General features: G+C 56.3%; 1 protein-coding gene across 1 annotated transcript; it reads left to right on the top strand.

Annotated features, from left to right (window-relative positions):
• The first annotated feature begins 4,059 nt into the window (after positions 1-4,059).
• Positions 4,060-17,641, top strand: M1AP (meiosis 1 associated protein). The gene is made up of 11 exons (XM_060247455.1): positions 4,060-4,290; positions 8,434-8,619; positions 10,772-10,952; positions 13,608-13,766; positions 14,302-14,455; positions 14,802-14,932; positions 15,124-15,177; positions 15,349-15,530; positions 16,710-16,916; positions 17,128-17,271; positions 17,507-17,641. Exons 1-11 carry the CDS (start codon positions 4,060-4,062, stop codon positions 17,639-17,641), a joined length of 1,764 nt encoding a protein of 587 aa, XP_060103438.1.
• The last annotated feature ends 365 nt before the right edge of the window (positions 17,642-18,006 follow it).

The raw sequence follows: 18,006 nt of genomic DNA, 5'->3' as shown, positions 1-18,006 counted from the left end.
GGGCAAGGCCGCCTCCATGCCGGCCCGGGGAGGGGGAGGGGGAGAGCCGTCGGGGGGCGCCCCTCCTCCCCGCGCAGCTTCTCTGGATCCCGGGGGGGGCGGGGGAAGCGGGGCCCCGCCCACAGCAGCCCCGCCCCAGGCAGCGTCTTTGCTTGGCCGCCTCCTCGCCTCCCGCCCTCCCTCCTCTCGGGCGGCCCCCAGCTCTGCCCAAGCGACAGGTAAGGCGAGCAGGTGCCTCCCCAGGCCGACGAAGGAAAGAGGGGCTATCCAAGGCCGCGGAGGCTGGCCTGGCCCCCAGGACCGCCCCCCCCGCCGCCCCCTTCCTCCTGCTCTCGGGAGCGCCCACGCCGGGGCCAGCGCAGGGGAAGCTGCCGGGGAGAGGCCTGGGCTCCTTTTCACTAGTGGCACCGTGCCCAGAATGGCACAGGGTCAATGCGGCCCTTCCATGCCCACCTGCCTCCCAGCCACACCCTTCAAGGCAGTCGCTGGCCGGGATCCCCCCACCCACCAAGGTGGCCCTGCCCTGGCTGTGGCTGCCACCCCCTCACCTCTGAAGGCACAGAGAGAGCAGGGCACCGCAGACCTTGGAAGGGAGCACCAGCCCTGCGAATTGGGTCAGGGAACAGATGGGCAAACAGAGCTTCCAGCACTGGGGTGGGAGTGGGGGGTGATGTGAGCCCTCTATCTAGCCCCTGGCAGTAGCCTGGCGGGCTTATTTTGTACCAGCTGACATTTCTGGGCAGTTGTGAAAGGCAGCCCCATGGAGAGCACATTACAGTAATCCAACCTGGGTCCCTCTCCCAGCAATAGCTGGATTGTACCCTGGCCGCCTTTGGGGCTTTGTCCTCGCCTGTCTCTGGCATCAGACACCTTTGCTAACGTTGCTGTCTGGGGAAAAACAGTGTCCCGTTATACTTGGCACTTTCTCCGGAATAGTGTTGCTGGGTCCTTGCAGAGGTCGCTGGCTGATGGTCTGACCTGGTCCTGGGCAGCTCCATTCCCCTGTGGCAAGGAACACGTCCTCTGAACCCCCCTCATCACTCACCCAGGAAATAGGCCCATCCTGCTGGAATCCCCACTCTGCCTGTGAGATAATTGCCCTCCCGTCCCGCCTCTCATGGCTCCTTAGGGAGGCACCTCTGGAACAGGATCAAACCATTGTTATTAATCTCCTCTTGGGTTAACTCCCAAGCTGTTAAACAGCCCCGGAAGGCAAATTTTGCAAGGCTTCTCAGCTCTCACAGGCCCTCCTGCAGAGGGAGAAGCAACACCAAAGAATTCCAGGCCTGTCCTCTGCTTGTCTTCCTAGATCACTTTAATCCAGGTTTTGACCTTCAATAAAAGACAACCCAGTCCCTTGAAGGCTCCTGAGTGAGGTGATTGGGATGGACAGCCATCTCCCCCCTCCATGGCCACCAACCTCTAGTAGGTCAGCTTCCTTGGCGCTTGGGTGTTCTGTCAAATATTGGTGGAGCTCTCAGGTCCTCATTCCATTGATTTACTGTAGGGGATATTTATCTTCCCAGTGTTCTCCGTTAGCTTTAGTAGGGGCACAGAGGGTCCATTTTTGTTGACCATCAGATAGCCTCCCAAGAGACAGGCAGATAGTTTGGAATCATAGAATCAAAGAGTTGGAAGAGACTTCTAGGGTCATCTAGTCCAACCCCCTGCGCAATGCAGGAAACTCACAAACACCTCCCCCTAAATTCACAGGATCTTCATTGCTGTCAGATGGCCATCTAGCCTCTGTTGAAAACCCTCCAAGGAAGGAGAGCCCACCACCTCCCAAGGAGGAAGCCTGTTCCACTGAGGAACCGCTCTAACTGTCAGGAAGTTCATAGAATCATAGAGTTGTAAGGGACCTCTAGGGTCATCTAGTCCAACCCCCTGCACAATGCAAGAAACTCACAAACACCTCCCCCTAAATTCACAGGATCTTCATTACTGTCAAATGGCCATCTAGCCTCTGTTTCAAAACCTCCAAGGAAGGAGAGCCCACCACCTCCCAAGGAGGAAGCCTGTTCCACTGAGGAATCGCTCTAACGGACAGGAAGTTCTTCCTAATGTTGAGCTGGAAACTCTCTTGATTTAATTTCAACCCATTGGTTCTGGTCCTACCTTCCAGGGCCACAGAAAACAATTACACACCATCCTCTATATGACAGCCCTTCAAGTACTTGAAGATTGTGATCCTATCACCTCTCAGCCGCCTGCTCTCCAAGCTAAACATCCCCAGCTCCTTCAACCTTTCCACATAGGACTTGGTCTCCAGACCCCTCACCATCTTCATCGCCCTCCTCTGGACCCGTTCCAGCTTGTCTATATCCTTCTTAAAATGTGGTGCCCAAAACTGAACACAGTACTCCAGATGAGGTCTTACCAGAGCAAAGTAAAGCAATACCATCACGTCGCGTGATCTGGACACTATAATTCTGTTGATACAGCCCAAAATTGCATTTGCCTTTTTAGCCACCGCATCACACATAAGCACCCTCAAAAATCAGTGAACATTCTGATGCAATAATAATATGAGTAGCAATTGAATGTTGTTGCAGCAATATAACTGTGTGTGTCAAGTTCTCCAAATTCACCATTTAAATTTTTTAAAAGTAAATTACAAATTACAAGTAAATATTATTTTAAAAGTAAATTCTGTTTGTAATAATTGCTTGGATACACTATATTTTTAATATGCTAGTTGTGATAATTTTATGCCAAGTAGAATTGTCCGTAGTCATATTTTATGTTCCTAAAGTAATAGAATGACTTTCAATCTGGAAAAGAAAAAAAAGTGTTTATGTAGCATTTTTTTCAATTTTTCCAAAAAATTCCGTTTTTTTCTGGAAAAAACAGGAAAACGGGTTTTTTTCCCCAAGCTTCAAAATTTCTGGAAATTTTATATCTCTACTCCTGGACCAAAACAGGAGGCTAGCAGTTGAACTGACCATTTTGGTTAGATGTATCTGACTTGGACACAAGGAAAATTCTCACATGAGATTATATGGTACAACCTTGCCTTGTGTCACTGACATTTATCAGAACACAATTATCCCTTTGTCCTATACTGATTGATATTAGTATTGCAGTAGTTGAGCCCACGGCTTTTTCGTTTGAGCAGGAAGGTACAGGAACGCATTTCTGGCTGGCTTGGTGTCAGGGGTGTGGCCTTATATGCACATGAGTTCCTGCTGGGCTTTTTCTACAAAAGAAGCCCTGTTGAGCCTCTGTGCAGCATGAAGGCTAGTAGGCAGAAATGTGTCTGTTTCGGTCCTAATTGTGTATATTGTATGATTTGTAATTCTTATTAGGACTATATTTGGACCTATAATTGTTTTTAATCTAATTCGTAATAAATACATGTGTTTCTGATCGATCATTTGTAACATTTATGTTGTATATTTATTGATTTTACGTTAATTACGGTATATCCATTCAACCTTTCAGGTTCTTAATTCGTTGGGGGGTACATTTTTGTTCCCCTCTTTCTTTCCTTATAGCTTTGTCAGCTGCCACCTCTTGGGTGCTGGCTCAGCACATGCTGCTGGTATACGGCATTTGGGGGGAGCCCTTTTGAAGGAGATGGGGGGTGGAGGGGATTGCAGTTTCAGCATCTCCCTCAGCTCTGCCCCAACACATCCCATCGTGGCCTTCCTTTTGCAAGCAGCAGCTGACTTTAGCAGACGAAAGTGATTTGTTATCCTGGGATAACAGTCCCCAAACTCTCTCTGCCCTTGGAGGCTGGAGAGACTTGAAAGGAAGCCAATTCCATGACACTTGCAGCAACCTTGATTTTCCTTTTCACAATGAGATAACAGAGTATGTATAAAATTGGAAGGTGGGCCCCTGTCCTGGACTGTGATAGGTGAGGGGACCAAAATGGCCAGCCAGGTGGAGAGGGATGAGTGCCTGAGCATGCACACATACGGACACAGGACTTTTGTCCTTGGAAGATTGTGGATTGTGCCTTCAGACCTGTTCCCAGAGTGTGTGTGTATGAGAGAGAGAGTGATGTTCATTCTAGTTCTCTGCTTGTCCCTTAGCAGCTTCACCTGGAGCGCCATGGACTTTGGAAGAGGAGGGCAACCTGCTGCCGCTTCTTCACGGCAGCCCTCGCGGATCCTCGTGGTGGATGTCTGCGCCCCCTGCTGGCCCCACACCTGCCATGGGGTCTGTGAGGCCCTGGAAAACGTCTTCTCCCTGGTAGGCAGCTTGGCCGGCCCTCCCCGCATCCCCCTGCTCAGCATCTATGCGGCCCAGAGCCGCCAGCCGGAGTGCCTGCTGCCCTTTGTGGTGAGTGAGCCGGAGGGACGTGGGGGCCGCTGGCTGTGGGGCATTGGGATGGGAACCAGATATGTCTGCACTGGGGATGGAGTTCAGTTTTCAAGTGGTGGACCTCTCTCATCCCCCCACCCCACCCCCCGTCAGAAGCCCTGGTTTGTCGGCTTGCATCTCTGTGTTTCCAGAGGGGAGACCAGAGGCGCAGCCCCCTTCTGGAGTTTCCCACATGCCTGTAGGGCTGAGGACAAAGCTGCAGGTGTCCCCTGGAGGTTCTTGGGGCTGCTTTCTCCCCAGGGGTGGTGGGGGAAGGTCAGGACAGATCACAGCACAGGTTGGGGGAGGCTCCTTCTCAGCCGCGCCTGTAGTCTGGAGATGAGCTGGAATTTCCCAATCTGGATCTGCAGCCTGACCCCCCTATCCAACCCTACTGGCTAGACATGCTCAGTGCTCCCTCTCCCTAGCCCAGCTGGATCACAAGGCCCTTGACTCCTTCCTCATGGGGGGAGGGCACTTCATGCGCTTTGCATTTCTATGCAGCCAAGGGAGTGGAGTGTGGATGTGACAGGCTGACGTTGGAGGGGGAGGATTGGCGAGCAGCTCCCAGCAGCCAGCGTGGGAAGAGTTCACTGTAATGTGTTGCTTACTCCCCTTCCCCCCACCGCTTCCTCACTGCATCATCTCCCTCCCCACCCCCCCCCCCCCGCCCAAATTACACACCCTTGTCCTTTGCCAGTCGTTGGTTTTCATTTCACTGTTTTCGTGCCAATGTTTGCAGCAGGGGAACACTCTTGAAGCACTCTGGGTGGGATCTCGGATGCCTGTTGCTCTTTGAAAGGAGATGCAGGTCCATCTCCTCCTCTTGCCAGTATGCCCCCTTGCCACTGGCACCCACCACCTTTTTGTTATTAAACACCGTCTATCCTGCTGCATAAGCGACATGTTCTAACCTGCTGAGACAAGAAAGGACTATGTCTCCAGACTTGGCGATACCCCTTGTGCAGTATGTTGACCTGTGTTTGTCACAGGTGGTGTTGAGCAAAAGGAGAAGGGGGCTCACCTGCTGCTGCAAGAGCCAAAGAACAAGTCCGGACCGTCCTTGAACTTTTAACTAAACTATTAGCTAGGAGACTGCTGTTCCTTCCTTTTACTAGTGCAGGGGTGGCCAGTGGTAGTTCTCCAGATTTTTTTGCCTACAACTCCCATCAGCCCCAGCTATTGACCATGCTGGCTGGGGCTGATGGGAGTTGTAGGCAAAAAAACATCTGGAGAGCTACAGTTGGCCCCCGCTGTACTAGTGGACTGGTGGAATCAGAGAAACCAACTCTATGACTCTATGATTTTAGTGTAGAAAGTCAGCTTGGGGACAGGGCTAAACCAAGATTCAAGGTCTAATGCGGAATTGCTCGTAGTCTTGTAAGAACATCACAAAGGAATATATAATAAAAAGGCCCTGCCTTATCAGACTATTTAGGGTTCCCCCCAGCAGCCAACCAGTTGCCCTAGACTCGCAGGGGTCGCAATCAAACGGATTGCGACTGATACGGATCTTCCTTCTTATCCCCATGCTGGTTAATCTGTGCAAAGAACTCCCAAAGGTGGGTGAGGCTGGGCTTCTCTTGGCAGAAGCTGTGCTGATGTTCCTCTTCTGTATGTAATAATGCTGCCTTTAATAACAGTTTCTACTAATTTATCTTATTCATTTAATTTACTAATTTCTGTGTTGCTTGAAATCTTATGCTACAATAAAACGTGTTCATCTCAAAGGTGCGACTCGACTCTTTATTATTTTGCAGCAACCAGACTAACACGGCTAACTCCTCTGGATCTACTAACGTACCTGGGACAGAGGCTAGGGTAACTGGTCCGTTTGCTGTTTCCCATTCCTCTGGTGTGGAGGCCAATTGGAGTTAGATTCGCTGGTCAGAGCGGAGTCCTGTTGCCTGCTTGTGTCTGGGGAAGGGAGCTTTGCCCTCAAAAGCCTCTTCCTCGGAAATCTTGTTGGTCTCCAAGGCGCTGCTGGACTTGAACCCAGCTCTTCTGCTGTAGACCAACACAGCTGCCCTATGGAACTGGACACTGGTTAGTAGATCAATCGTGTTTCATTCAGGTGCCTTACAAACCCTCCTGTGTGCTTTTTCCAGGCCAGGAAACTTATATTTACAATGATAAGCGATTTCTGTAGGAACTTGGTTTGTATCGGTTCACCTGGGAAAAATTGGCTTGCATTGGGTATCCCAGAAAAATAAAAATCCAATTCATGTTGAAGATCTTGGGGAAAGAGCTCATTGGCTAGAGGTGTTGTCCTGCTTTCAGTGGAGCTAGCTTTCCGCTTCTTTGCCTCTGAAGAGAGGTGTCTGACTCCTCCTTGCTTGGCCTTCCAACTAGTCTTGGGGCCTGGGCCTGGCTTTTGCTGCACCCCAGGAATGGCCCCCATCTTGTGCTGCAGAGATCTGGAGGTAAGGATTCCCCTGGTGTCATTGACTTTTAAAGAAGGCTTCACCAATTCAGGGGGGAAACATCCATCAGTATAGAATACTAAGAGGCAGCTGCTGAGGGGGGGTGGCAACAGGGGAGGGCCTTTGGCTTCTCTTCCCCTCCTTGCCACAGTGCCTCTCTGGGGGCACTGTGGTCAGCCACTGTGTGAAAGAGGATGCTGAACTAAAGACGGCCATTGGTGTAACGGAACATGGCTGCTTGTATGTTCTCAACTGGTTGAAAGCTTATCTTCCTAAATTTAGAAACTAAGCTGGTGAGATGACAAAATTATCTCAGAGAATATGCACTCAAACATGAAAGAAATTGCCCAGTGTTAGCATAAGGTGTAGAAGGGCGGCTAAACAAGCGCCCAGCCCTGCCTGCTGGCAAGCTGGCAGGGTCAGGGTGGAGCTTGTGACCTGGCTGGCCAACCTAGCTTTTGCTAACTGAAAGCTACGTGTGGCAAGTGAGCTGTGCTTGAAGCAGCCAAGCTGCTGACTTGATAGGAGAACGTTATGTGGGAACCGGCTCTGTGATTTGCTGCTGTGAAGGTGGAAGAGGAGGCAAGGTTTCTCTGCCAGAACTTGCCACTGCAATTAAGAGCCCCAAAAAGCAGGGCGATGCAGGTCCTCCTGGCTGCCAGGCCCTCATTCGGGGCCCACACACAGGGTGCAGGCCAGCCTGTTGGGGTCTGGCTTTCAGAGCTTCTGTAGGCACAGGAGCTTTGGCCCCGTCTGTCTCCTGACTGCTTCCTGTCTGCTGTAGGGAAATTCCTGGAGATTTGCAGGTGGTGCCTGCCTGGGGAGGGGGAGGTGATGTCACAGAACCTGCCCCCCCCCCACGCTTGCATTTCCTCCCTGGAACCGGAAGGCCAGTCTTAATTGCAGAAAAGCTCCAGGCCCCACCTGGAGGAAGGAAGGAACTGGCCTGTCTGCCCGGATCCACTCAGCGCTGCTTCTCGGCCTGCTCCTTTGAGCCTGTGAAGTGGCAACTGGGAGGTTTGGCTGGTGCCAGACAGACAAGGGCAGAGGCAACTGGAAAGAAGATGATTGCTGGGGAAAAGTGGAGGCTCCGGTGCCTGTAGAATTCTCCAGCAGGGCAAAGAGCAAACCTTCAGGACCGTTTCAGGTTGAGGAAACAGTGCGGGGTGGGGAGCTTAAGGACCCCCCCAAAAAACCATCATGATCGTGATCCACATTGGGCCTGCACGTGCCTCCAGCCCTGCATTCCCCAAGCACAACTTTGTCATGTGTGAAGAGGCCAGAGAGCATGATGCTCAGCCAGGCGCCTCCTGTTCTCCTTGCTTGGTCCCAGTTTGCTTTAGCGTTCTCTTGGCCAACAAAAGCAGATCTGTACTTGATCCCTCCCCCTGCATTCATTCGCTGGCCTGCCCAGGCTGGTTGCTGGGGCCTCTGTCGCTCTGGAAAAGCGGCCACACCTGGTCCAGCAGCAGCCCCGCCATGCCTGTGGTTTGGCATGCTGCCCATGAACAGGCACTGCTCCTGGAAGACCAGTGTGGTGGGTGCCCTGGGCACTAGCAGGGCAGGTCTGCAGTGGTGCTGTGTCCCACTGGCTGCGTGGAGGAGAGCTCAGGAGATCCTGGGCACAACCCCTGGGCTCTCCCGCTCTGCCATGGCCTGGCCTCTCCGTCTGAGCCCTGCCTTTCTGCCCTCATTGCAGCCTGTGAGAGAGGGCTTTGCCCAGCTGCAGAGATGCCTGGCAGAGCTCCGGGCCTTGCCGACAGAAGGGGCGTTTCAGCCAGAGGAGGGGGCCGTGACCCAGGCCGTGAAGGACGGGCTGCAGCAGTTCAAGCAGTTCACCAGGCAGAGCTCGGCAGGCGCTTCCCTGAGCAGCTCTTGGGTTGAGGTAAGAAGGGACTGAGAGGTGGCTGACAAGTGGGCATGCCTGGAAACCAGGCTGCTGGCTGGCCCGAAGGAGAATAATAACTTTGGCACGCCCCCCCTTTAATGGAGAGAAAAGTGGGAAGTCTCTTGGTGTGGCTCACTCACTTGAGCCGCTGCTGCTCTGTGACTGACGAGGGCCTTCCCCCGCCCCCCATCCCACCCCAGCTGCCCTGAGCCCAGTGAGCCAAACACACAGCAAAGGTCCCTCTGCAGGCAGAAGCTTCTGCATCAGGTGGTTGCTCATAAGGCACGATCAGGCCTTGGATTCAGCAGGAGCTCACAGCAGCACAGCTCCCGAACCTTTCTGAGGGTTCCCCCTCTTCCTCCCCACCTCCCTCCCTTGTCCATTGAACAGTAGGTGCAGCTGCATAACAATTCCTGGATTAGGAGAGCACGCCCCCAGCAGCCCTCATGAACCCCTGGAGAAGCCCATGCCACCCTTTCTCCACTTCTTATGTGATTTTGGGTGGCAGGTGGCTTGCTGGCCTTTTGACTGGCAGGGTGGCCCAGGAGAGCCCCAGGTGAGCGAGGCCTGCTTGGGCTGGCTGGATCTCTAGCCAGCCCAAGCAGGCCTCACTCGCCCAGGGCTCTTTCTTGCGTCAGGTTGCTTTTGGCTGGTGGGAGGGGGCAGCATATGCTAATGAGTTATGCTAATGAGCTCCACCACCTATTTTCCTACAAAACAACCCCTGGATATGATAATAAAACTTTACATCAATAATGCACTAGCCATAAATACAATTAATTCATGAAATGCAATAAACGCAGTATTAGTATACAAGTTTGTTGCTCCTGAGAGCTGAAATCAGTGTAGCAGACACATCCAGCAACAAAAGATGCTATAAAAGTCATGTGACTAGCAGCCACTTCTGACTTTATTAGCGCCTTTTGTGATGTTGTGAATATGTCTGTGTCCAGTCTTAAGGGGGCTGCTCCCTCAGGGAGCACAGAAACGTGTCCCCGCTATGAAAGCAGCAGCCAGCAGCATCCACACAACCACCCCCTGCCCACTCGCTACTGCCTGCTTCCCCCCACCCCCTTGGCACACGCAAGGCCCCCCAGTGGCCTGGAGGGGGAAGAGGAGAAGCCCATTCAAGGGCTGCTGAGCTCTTCTCTGGAGTCCTCTGGCCAGGAGGGCCACAAGTCATGCTCAGAATGAAAGTTCCTGCTCCCCACCCCACTCGCCACCTGTAGAAGCAGCCTGGACTGTGCATTCTGAAGGGCTGGGAATGTGTCCCCCACCCACCCTCCAGAGCGCTGCTGCCGGAAACAAAAGGCCCTGAGGAGGGGGGGGCAGGTTCCCTGGCTCCATCCATCTTGCCACTGTGGGGGATGGTTTGGGCCCAGTTTGGCTCAGGGTCACGGGGTGCAAGGAGGGGGGAGGCTGCCATGGCACCGTTTCCTCTGAGCTGAAATGGTTATTTGCCGCCCTTTGAAGCTGGGCGTCCCAAAAAGTCCCCTGTAGTTTGGCCCTTTCAAGGACTGCCACAGGCCTCGAAGAAGATCGGCTTGCATGGAGAGCAGCAGCAAAGGGTGGGAAAGCCCCCCCCCCAGCAGGACGTTTCCAGGACAAAATCCAGCCTGGCTGTGGCGCCCAAGGCATCCCCCACCCCCACTTCCGGCCTCTGCTGTGGGGCAGTTGGGGGGCAGAGTTTGGTTGGAGCTGCCCTCCCCACTGCCCTTTGTTCTTGCCAAGCTCACGTGCAGCAAAAAGCAGCTGTGGTTATAATAGAGGGAGTTTATTTTCTTCACTGAGGTTCCCAAAAGGAGCTTTGTACCTCTCTCTCCCCCACCACAAGGTCCCCCTCACAGCAGTCTGGCCGGGTGGCTGGAAGACAGGGGCCAGCAGAGATCACCCGCTCTGCTTTGTGGCTGAGTAGGAGTCACACCCCGGACTTCCCAGCATCCTACTACTGGTGCTGTCATTCTTGTGCCACCTGTGCCCAGGGCCCAAGAGCCTGCAGGCCAGTGTCCCCCCTTCAGTGTTTGGAGAAGGGATCCACCTTCCTCCTCCCGTCAGGCACGCCTTCCTGACAGACCTGCTGCCGCAAAGCAGAGGCACTTCTTCCCCAGGAGGAGGAGGAGGAGAGCCCGCAGTGTGGCCCCTCTTCCAGATCACAGTCCTGACCAGCCAAGCCGGCACAGAGGTGGTCAAGCAACTGGAGGCCGGGCTGCAGGGCGTGGACCTGATCGGTCTTCACCAGCTGCAAGTGGTCGTGATCGGCAGGGCTGTGCTGCCGGAGCCAACGGATGCGGAGGGGACTAGCCGTGCCAGAGGGGAAGCCAGCTGCTTCGGTGAGTTGGGCGCTGCTGTTGGAAAGGACTGGCAGAGAAGAGGCCTCTAGCTGGAGTAGCTGCCAGGCCCCAGAGCTGGTGCTGGAGGGAGGTCTGCAAGGAGAGGGAGGGCAGGAGGATGACTGGGAGCTGAAGCTCGTAGTCCTCCAGGCCTCCCCAGCCAGGGACAGAGCTGCCCACTTGTCAGCCACCTCTCGGCCCCTCAGGGAGACTGACGGGCAGCAAAGGAAGGAAGCAAACAAGCACCCAGATCCAAAGCAGGAGCCCCCCGCCCTTCAAGGGGGTTTTGGCACACTCCTGCCGATGGCGATGCCTTCAGATTCCCGTTAAAGAGCAGCAAATGCTTCACGTGGAGGAGAGGCCTGTTAGAAAGTGGCCACCCACCCCTGCTATCCCAAGTGTCTTTGCCTCCCACAGTTATGAGGGTCTGTGTCGGGCACGGGCCTGTGCAAGGCTGTTGTTCCCAAGTAACGTTCCCTTGGGGCTGCATTCGCATGGATGGGCAGGAGCTAGAGAGAGAGGAGAGGATGCAGTTTGGATCCCACCCGACTGGCCAGGCCCAGGCATGGGAGGGGCATTGAGCCAAGGGGGGGGGGTCCAGCTCTGCCTGTTCTGGGGCTCTGGGGTTGGGATGGGAGAGGGGTTCAGGCTGCTGCTCTCAATGGGGCTGCAGCAATTCCTGTCCTCAGCCCTTTGTGGACATCGGAGGTGTGAGTGAGTGAGTAGTCAGTAGTGAAGCTGCATCCCTGTGCTCCAGTGGATAGACCAGGTAGAAGCAGAGTTGCATTTAAACCCAACACAAGATCCATGCTCCAGCAGCCCAGCATTTTGTGAGCTATCGCCCACCTGTGGGAGAAGGGATTCCACAGCTCCGTGAATGCCAGGACCAGTATGGGCCTCTGCTGCCGCCAGCTGGAAGGAGCGCTCCTTCCTTCCCTCCCTCTGCCTGTCTGGGAGTGAAGTGCCCGGTGGACGGCTGGGTGGATCGTAGGGGGAGACTGTCATGGTGTTCTCTTGGCAGCTGGAGTGGAGACAGATGGCAGGTCTGAAGCCTCGTTCTCCTCTGGCATTTCTTTCTGCGCTCGGCCTGGGTTCAGCTGCCCTCGTTCCCTCTTCTGTTGCTAACCAGCTGCAGCAGATCTTGGCTGCCTGAGCTTCATTCCCAAAGACTCTCCTCCAGACAGGGAAGGGAAGTCCTTTGAAGACGCCCCCCCCCCCTCGGTAGTCACGCACCAACTTTGTGCTGGGGCCGAGGAAATGCTCCCAGATCATGCTCAGGAAAAGAGAACTATTCAGCCCGCCCTCCCCCCCCCCCCAGCCCCGCACGAGAGGCAGCTGCCTGTACTTTGGGGCTCTTTCTCTCTTTCTGTACTGAACCTACCTCGCAGGGTTGTAATGAAGGTGAAATGGAAGGTATGTAGTGCTGAGTGCCCTGGAAGCAGAGTAGGGTTTTTTTTAAAGGGCATAGCTCAAGGGAGGTGGGAAACAGGACCTGGCTGCACTCCCAGGAAATGAGGTACATGAGACAAAAAAGTCAGTGGAGGGAGGGCAAAGGGGCTTTTCAGATTCTGGGTGCACATCCAGCCTGAGGCATAGAAAAGAAAGGGAGACTCCGGTGAAGCGAGAGATGCAAAACCTCCAGAAGGTTTGAAGCCGCAGGAAATAATATTCCCCTGCTGTGCATGATCCCCCTCCCCCCTCCTGAAAAAAAAGGGAGGGGGGAGAGTGGAACTCTATGCAATACTTACAGCCCTCCAACCCCAGCTTTGGTGCAGTTCCTGCTCTGCCTCCCCCCCACCACAAGGTAGGGCATTCAGCCACTTTCAGCACAGTAGTTTGAAGGAGTGGGGAAAGGTCAGCTGCAAGACCAACCAGAGGGCCAGAGAAGGGCTGGAACAGCTGAGAAGGAGGGAGGGAGAGAGCCCCGCCTCCTCCCCTCAGGAAGTTCAGAGATCCTTCCAGGTTCAGAAATGCACCCTGGACTGAAAGAGCTGCGCAGGTCTACAGCGCACCCACCTTGTCTTTCCAAGCAGTGCACTCAAACGAAAAGAGGAAACATTTCATAAGGAGGTTTTTTTCAGGGCTTCAGTTTTTTCTGTTGGAAGGGGGGGGGGAGATCTTAAAAAAACGTGGAAAGAGCCCCCCCCCATACTTCCAGTTCCGGCCCCCCAGGCTTCCATGTGAAGCACTGCAAACACTGCCTGTCTGCAAGGGCATCTCCTTCATGGGAGCCTGAAGGAATCGGGGGGGCTCTCTTGCAGAGTGGGGCTCCTGCTCTGGGTGCTCGTTTGCTTCCTTCCTTTGCCACCCGCCTGTCTCCCTGAGGGGACTGCAGACTCCTCTAAGAGAGAGCGCTCATCTGGCTGGGGAAGCCTGGACCACAGGTGGCGGGGGGGGGGAGGGGAGAGTGCAGCTTTCATGAGAGGAGTCGGGACAAGCAGGCATCAGCGGGGGCAAGGGCAAGGCCGTTCTGCCTCCACCACACTGATTCCTGCCATGGGCACCTCCCGCCTAGACTGCTGCAGTGTGCTCTGTGCAAGGGTCACGCGAAGCAGCAGGAAGACTGCTGGCAGGTTCTCATGGGCTGCTGCTGCCGAGTTCCCTCCCTGAGTGGCCTGGGGTCCAGCCTGGCTCTGCTGTAATTTCCCCTTGCAGAGAACTCCGTGCTCCTGGGCACAGCCATCGACCTCCAGGCTGTAGAGAACGACCTCCTGGCCCTGGAGACGTCCTTCAAAGCTTGGCTGCAGGGTGGGGCCACCGACCAAGAGCACCTCCACCTCCTCTTGCCTCCTGGCCCTCTCGGGGCCAACCCAGGCGAGTTGCTGGTCTTCCAGCTCTGGGCCACCCTGCCCCAGGGTGGGGATGGGGGCGGGCCTGGAGAGCCACAATGCAGGGGGGTGGCTGTCCCGGTCCTTGAGGGAGCAGCAGTCTTGCAGGCCGCCCTGCCAGGCCCTAGAAGCAGCCCAGCATGGGCTGGATCCGCCTTGTCTGTTTCCCACCGTGGCCAGAGCAGAGGCCGCCCGGGTTGGGACCGGGGAGGCCCTCTTTGGCCACTCGGTGGTTCATCCCCCGTGCCCACCTCCCAGGTTGGCCTTCGTGGCACTGGGCATCAGTGGTTATGGCTTGTTTGACAACTCTGTTTTGCCCTCACAATCACCCTGTGAGGTAGGCGAGCCTGAGACTGTGACTGCCCCAAGGTCACCCAGCGAGCTTCCACAGCAGAGGGGAGGATTCGAACGTGGGTCTGCCAGATTCTTCTCTGGCACTCTAAGAGTTACACTGGCTGCAGAATATGGCCAAGTCACTAGAAGACGGCCCCCTCCCTAGCAAGGCTGTCCTCCCCCCACAGTGCAGCTGAAATGCGACATCCAGGAGAGGCTGCTGGACCCAGCTCTGCTTGCCACCACCTTCCACAGCAGCTTCTCCAGCAGGCATGATGCCCCCGGCCCCTTCGGGATGGCGGCTGGCCATGGCCGAGCACCAGCCCAGCTCTGGGCTGTCAGGTACTCAGCAGAGACAGGGCTGGGGGAGAAGGGAAGCAGGAGCAGCAGCTGAGGCTCTGGGAACTGCTGTGCCCCCCCCCCCCGCCCCCAGATTAGCCCCTTGGCTTGGAGCACGACTCCTGGCCGTTGTGCGCGAGGACTGGCTCTGCTTCAGCCCACCGCAGGGGTCTCAGTTCTCTGGCCAGAGTGCCCCACTCATTCCCTGGGGCCACGGGGGGGGGGGGGGCAGTCCCTCTCCTTTGCTGGCTCTCCACTGACAGCAGGAGAGATCATCTCAGAATGAGGCCAGTCAGCAACTGGGGTCCAGTTGGTGACTCCTGACGGATCAGCTCCTCGTGATGTGCAGCAGCAGTGAAGCCTCCCCAGTGGGTCTCGACTGTGGGCAGCGGCTGCCTCCAGAGGGGGGGCAGGACACGGCTGCTGCCTCCCCCTTAGGTGCACGGGCACTGGCCCCTGGGGCAAAAGAACGGAGCCAGGGTCGGTCCGGAGGGAGAGAGCCCAGCACATGGCCCACCGCTCAGCTGATAGGGGGAGGCAGACAGTGTGAACTGAGCCGCAGGAAGAGCAGCACTGACACTGCCCCTGACTGGGGGGGGGCAGGCTGTTCCTACCGCCCTTGACCCCCAGCAGCTGACAAGGGCTCCCCCCCCCCCGGAACCCCTGCCCAGCCCGGCCCTCTTTGGAGCTCCAGCAGCAGCAGCAGGACTTGGGCAAGAGTGCAGGTGAGCTGCCCGGAAGGGCTGGACAGGTGTGCTTGTCAGGCCAGTCGACAGTGGGCCCTCCGCCCAGGGCAGACACAGCTCTTGACCGAGGACTGCCTGTGGCCAGCCAGCCTGCAAAACCAAGCAGCAGCCGCTCCCCTCCCCTGTGGGCGGGGCGGGGGGGAGGCTGAGGTCTCCTCCTCCTGGCTGGCGGTGGGGTCTCCCCTCACAGGGTGCTGCAGGCAGGTGGGCTGTGTGCCTCCGTGCTGTTCGGGCTGCCTCTCCTCATCCGGCCCACGAGCTGCTGGCGGCTGAACTGGGACGAACTGGAGGCCAACCAGCACAGCTTCCAGGCCCTCTGCCACTGCCTGAGGGTGAGTCGTGGCGGGGGGGGGGGCTCGTGCCAGAGGAGGCACTTCTGAGTTTCCTGCATTGTGACCTCCCCTTTTAGGGCTCTGTCATAATAAAATTTTATTTATATCCCGCCCTCCCCGCCGAAGCGGGCTCAGGGCGGCTAACAACGTATTCATATCATTATATCATCTGTTCTGGAGCTGCAGGGCTCCAGCTCCTGCCTGCGGGGTGGGCCTCAGGTCCCTCTCTCCCCTGGGGGATCCAAGCCATGGCCACTTCCTCTCTCCTACACACAGCAGGAGGGGGGGGGGTCCCCACAGTGCCTGGCTGCCAGCCCCAGGTTGGGACATGTGGGCGGGTGGGGGGGCTGTGCCTGAGGAGGGCAGGGGCTTCAGTGAGCCCCCCCTTCCCAAGTGGCCCCTGTCTGCAGAAGACCTGATCTGTCACCTGGGGAACAGGTGCAATAGTGGGAGGTCTCCAGCCACCACCTGGAGATTAGGCAGCCAACAGAGACTTGCGGAAAAATGGAGCAGGCAACAAGGCATACACCTCCACGAAAAACCAGCCTAAAAAATATATAGCAAATGATACAAATGTTTATGAATATAGCGACCAAACATATAAAGTGAAATTAATTACGAAATAGACAAAGCCCACGTTCACACTCAAGTCCCTTTAGAGGCGAATTATAGGCAACAGGGCCGTACTTGATCCCGTTTCACTAACCAGCTTCTACGAAGATCTTAACAAAGCTCTGCTCTATTGTAAAATGTATGGTGGTTTTCCAGAGCTCGTAGAAGCTTGTTAGTGAAACGGGATCAAGTACTGCCCTGTTGCGTTTCTTGTGCTCTGCTGCACTGGACTGTTTCATCTTTAAAATTTGGGACATCCTGGAGCGTTGGACCCCCTAGAAGAACCTCCCTCTGCCACGACTTGGACTGCTCCTCTCATCTTCTTGGCGTTAATTTGCCTATCAAGGGACTTGAGTGTGAACGTGGGCTTTGTCTACTTCATGATTAATTTCACTTTATGTTTGCTTGCTATTTATAAACATTTGTATCATTTGGTTTTTCATGGAGGTGTATGCCTTGTTCCCTGCACCACCTGGAGATTGGCAACACCATGACTGCACCATGGTTGCACTGCAGCCCCTGCCAGCCAGAGCGGCCACAAGAGCTGTGGTTTTCTTTCTCTTTCAGAAGCGGGAGGGGGTACTTCTGGTCCAGAGCGAGCCACAAGAGATGGGTCCCGGCCGGGGGCCTTTGGCCACCTCCTACCAGGTTCTGCTGCCCTCCGGTGCCTCTTCACTGCTGCTCCAGTCGGTTGCTGTCCGAGAGCTCCTGCTGCCCTGCAGCTTCCCCCTCCTCCCCGACGACCTTCCTGGGGCAGAAGTCAGCAAAATGGAGGCAAGGGGGCAGGCCTGGGGGCCCCTGCTGGCCTTGTCGCCATGACAGCCGGCCTGGACACCCAGACAGCTGCTGGGCGGCTCTACTCCCTGGGCCTGCGCTGGCTCCTCCTCAGGCTTGCCTTCTTGGGGGGGGGGGGGGCAAGAGGAGACCGGAAGGGAGCGCTTGAGGCTGACGGGGCCTAACCCTTTGCCGCCTCCTCTTCCTCCAGAGCACCCTGGACAGGCTGCCCGTGGACCCCGCCTACAACCCCCTGAGTGTGACCAGCTCCCTCTACCAGGTGCTGAGGAGCGGCCTGGGCCAGCCACGGGCCCCCAGGATACAGCGGGTGGCTGGACGGCACCTGCCCCGCCAGGTACGGGGGACACAAAGAGGAGGCTGAGGCACTGGTTGCCAAGAGCTGGTGAGGGAAGAACTGCTTGCGACACAGTGGAACGGGGCATCTCCCACCCAGGCAAGCGCTTCTCTGCTGTGGAAGAGGTGTGCCCCCCCTTCTGGAAGAGTGCCCCCACAGGAGGGGGGCAGGGAGGAGGAGCAGTCTCTCTGCAGCCCCCCAAGTGACCCCCTCGTTGCCTTCCTCCTCTCCACAGCAGTCTGGCCGGCAGCCTCAGAGCAAGGCCAGGGCGGCCGTGGCCCCCCTGCGCATGGCCCCCCCGCCTGCCAGCACCGGACCCCTCCCGCTTTGCTCCAGAGAGGAAGAGGACTTCACCGACTCCCCCCCATAGGGCAGGGCTGGGCAAGAGAGCCCCTCCCTCAGCCACAGCTGCCCCAAGCCCCCCCCACCACGCATTTTCCCTCCTGCTGCCCCCCCTGGAGGGAGCTCTGACACTCTGGCCCAGCCTCCGGGTGCCCCCCCATGTGGGACTGGCTCAGGTGGGGGGGAGGGAAGAAGCCCCCCTCCTTGACCCTCCTTTGCTTTGGGACTCCTCCTGAGCCAGAGGGGTCCTTTCCTGCAGGCAGCTGCCTCCTTCCAGCACACCCCCCCTTCAATAAACGTCTTGACAACAACTGTGCTCTCTGCTCTGCAGCCTCTCTCCCCACCCCCTCCTCCTTGCATGGCCCTGAAGGAGCTCTCCCACTCCAGACACTC

The sequence above is a fragment of the Heteronotia binoei genome, chromosome 9 (assembly GCF_032191835.1).
Source record: "Heteronotia binoei isolate CCM8104 ecotype False Entrance Well chromosome 9, APGP_CSIRO_Hbin_v1, whole genome shotgun sequence".
NCBI classification, from domain to species: Eukaryota; Metazoa; Chordata; class Lepidosauria; order Squamata; family Gekkonidae; genus Heteronotia; species Heteronotia binoei.
The sequence above is the reverse complement of the archived record's forward strand: the minus strand, read 5'-3'. Positions and strand labels throughout refer to the sequence as shown.

Coding starts and splice junctions, on each gene's coding strand:
- M1AP (XM_060247455.1), top strand. CDS start 4,060: ATGGACTTTGGAAGAGGAGGGCAACCTGCTGCCGCTTCTTCACGGCAG. Junction 14,456..14,801: donor GCCCAGCTCTGGGCTGTCAG/GTACTCAGCAGA, acceptor CGTGATGTGCAG/CAGCAGTGAAGCCTCCCCAG. Junction 15,531..16,709: donor CCCTCTGCCACTGCCTGAGG/GTGAGTCGTGGC, acceptor TTTCTCTTTCAG/AAGCGGGAGGGGGTACTTCT.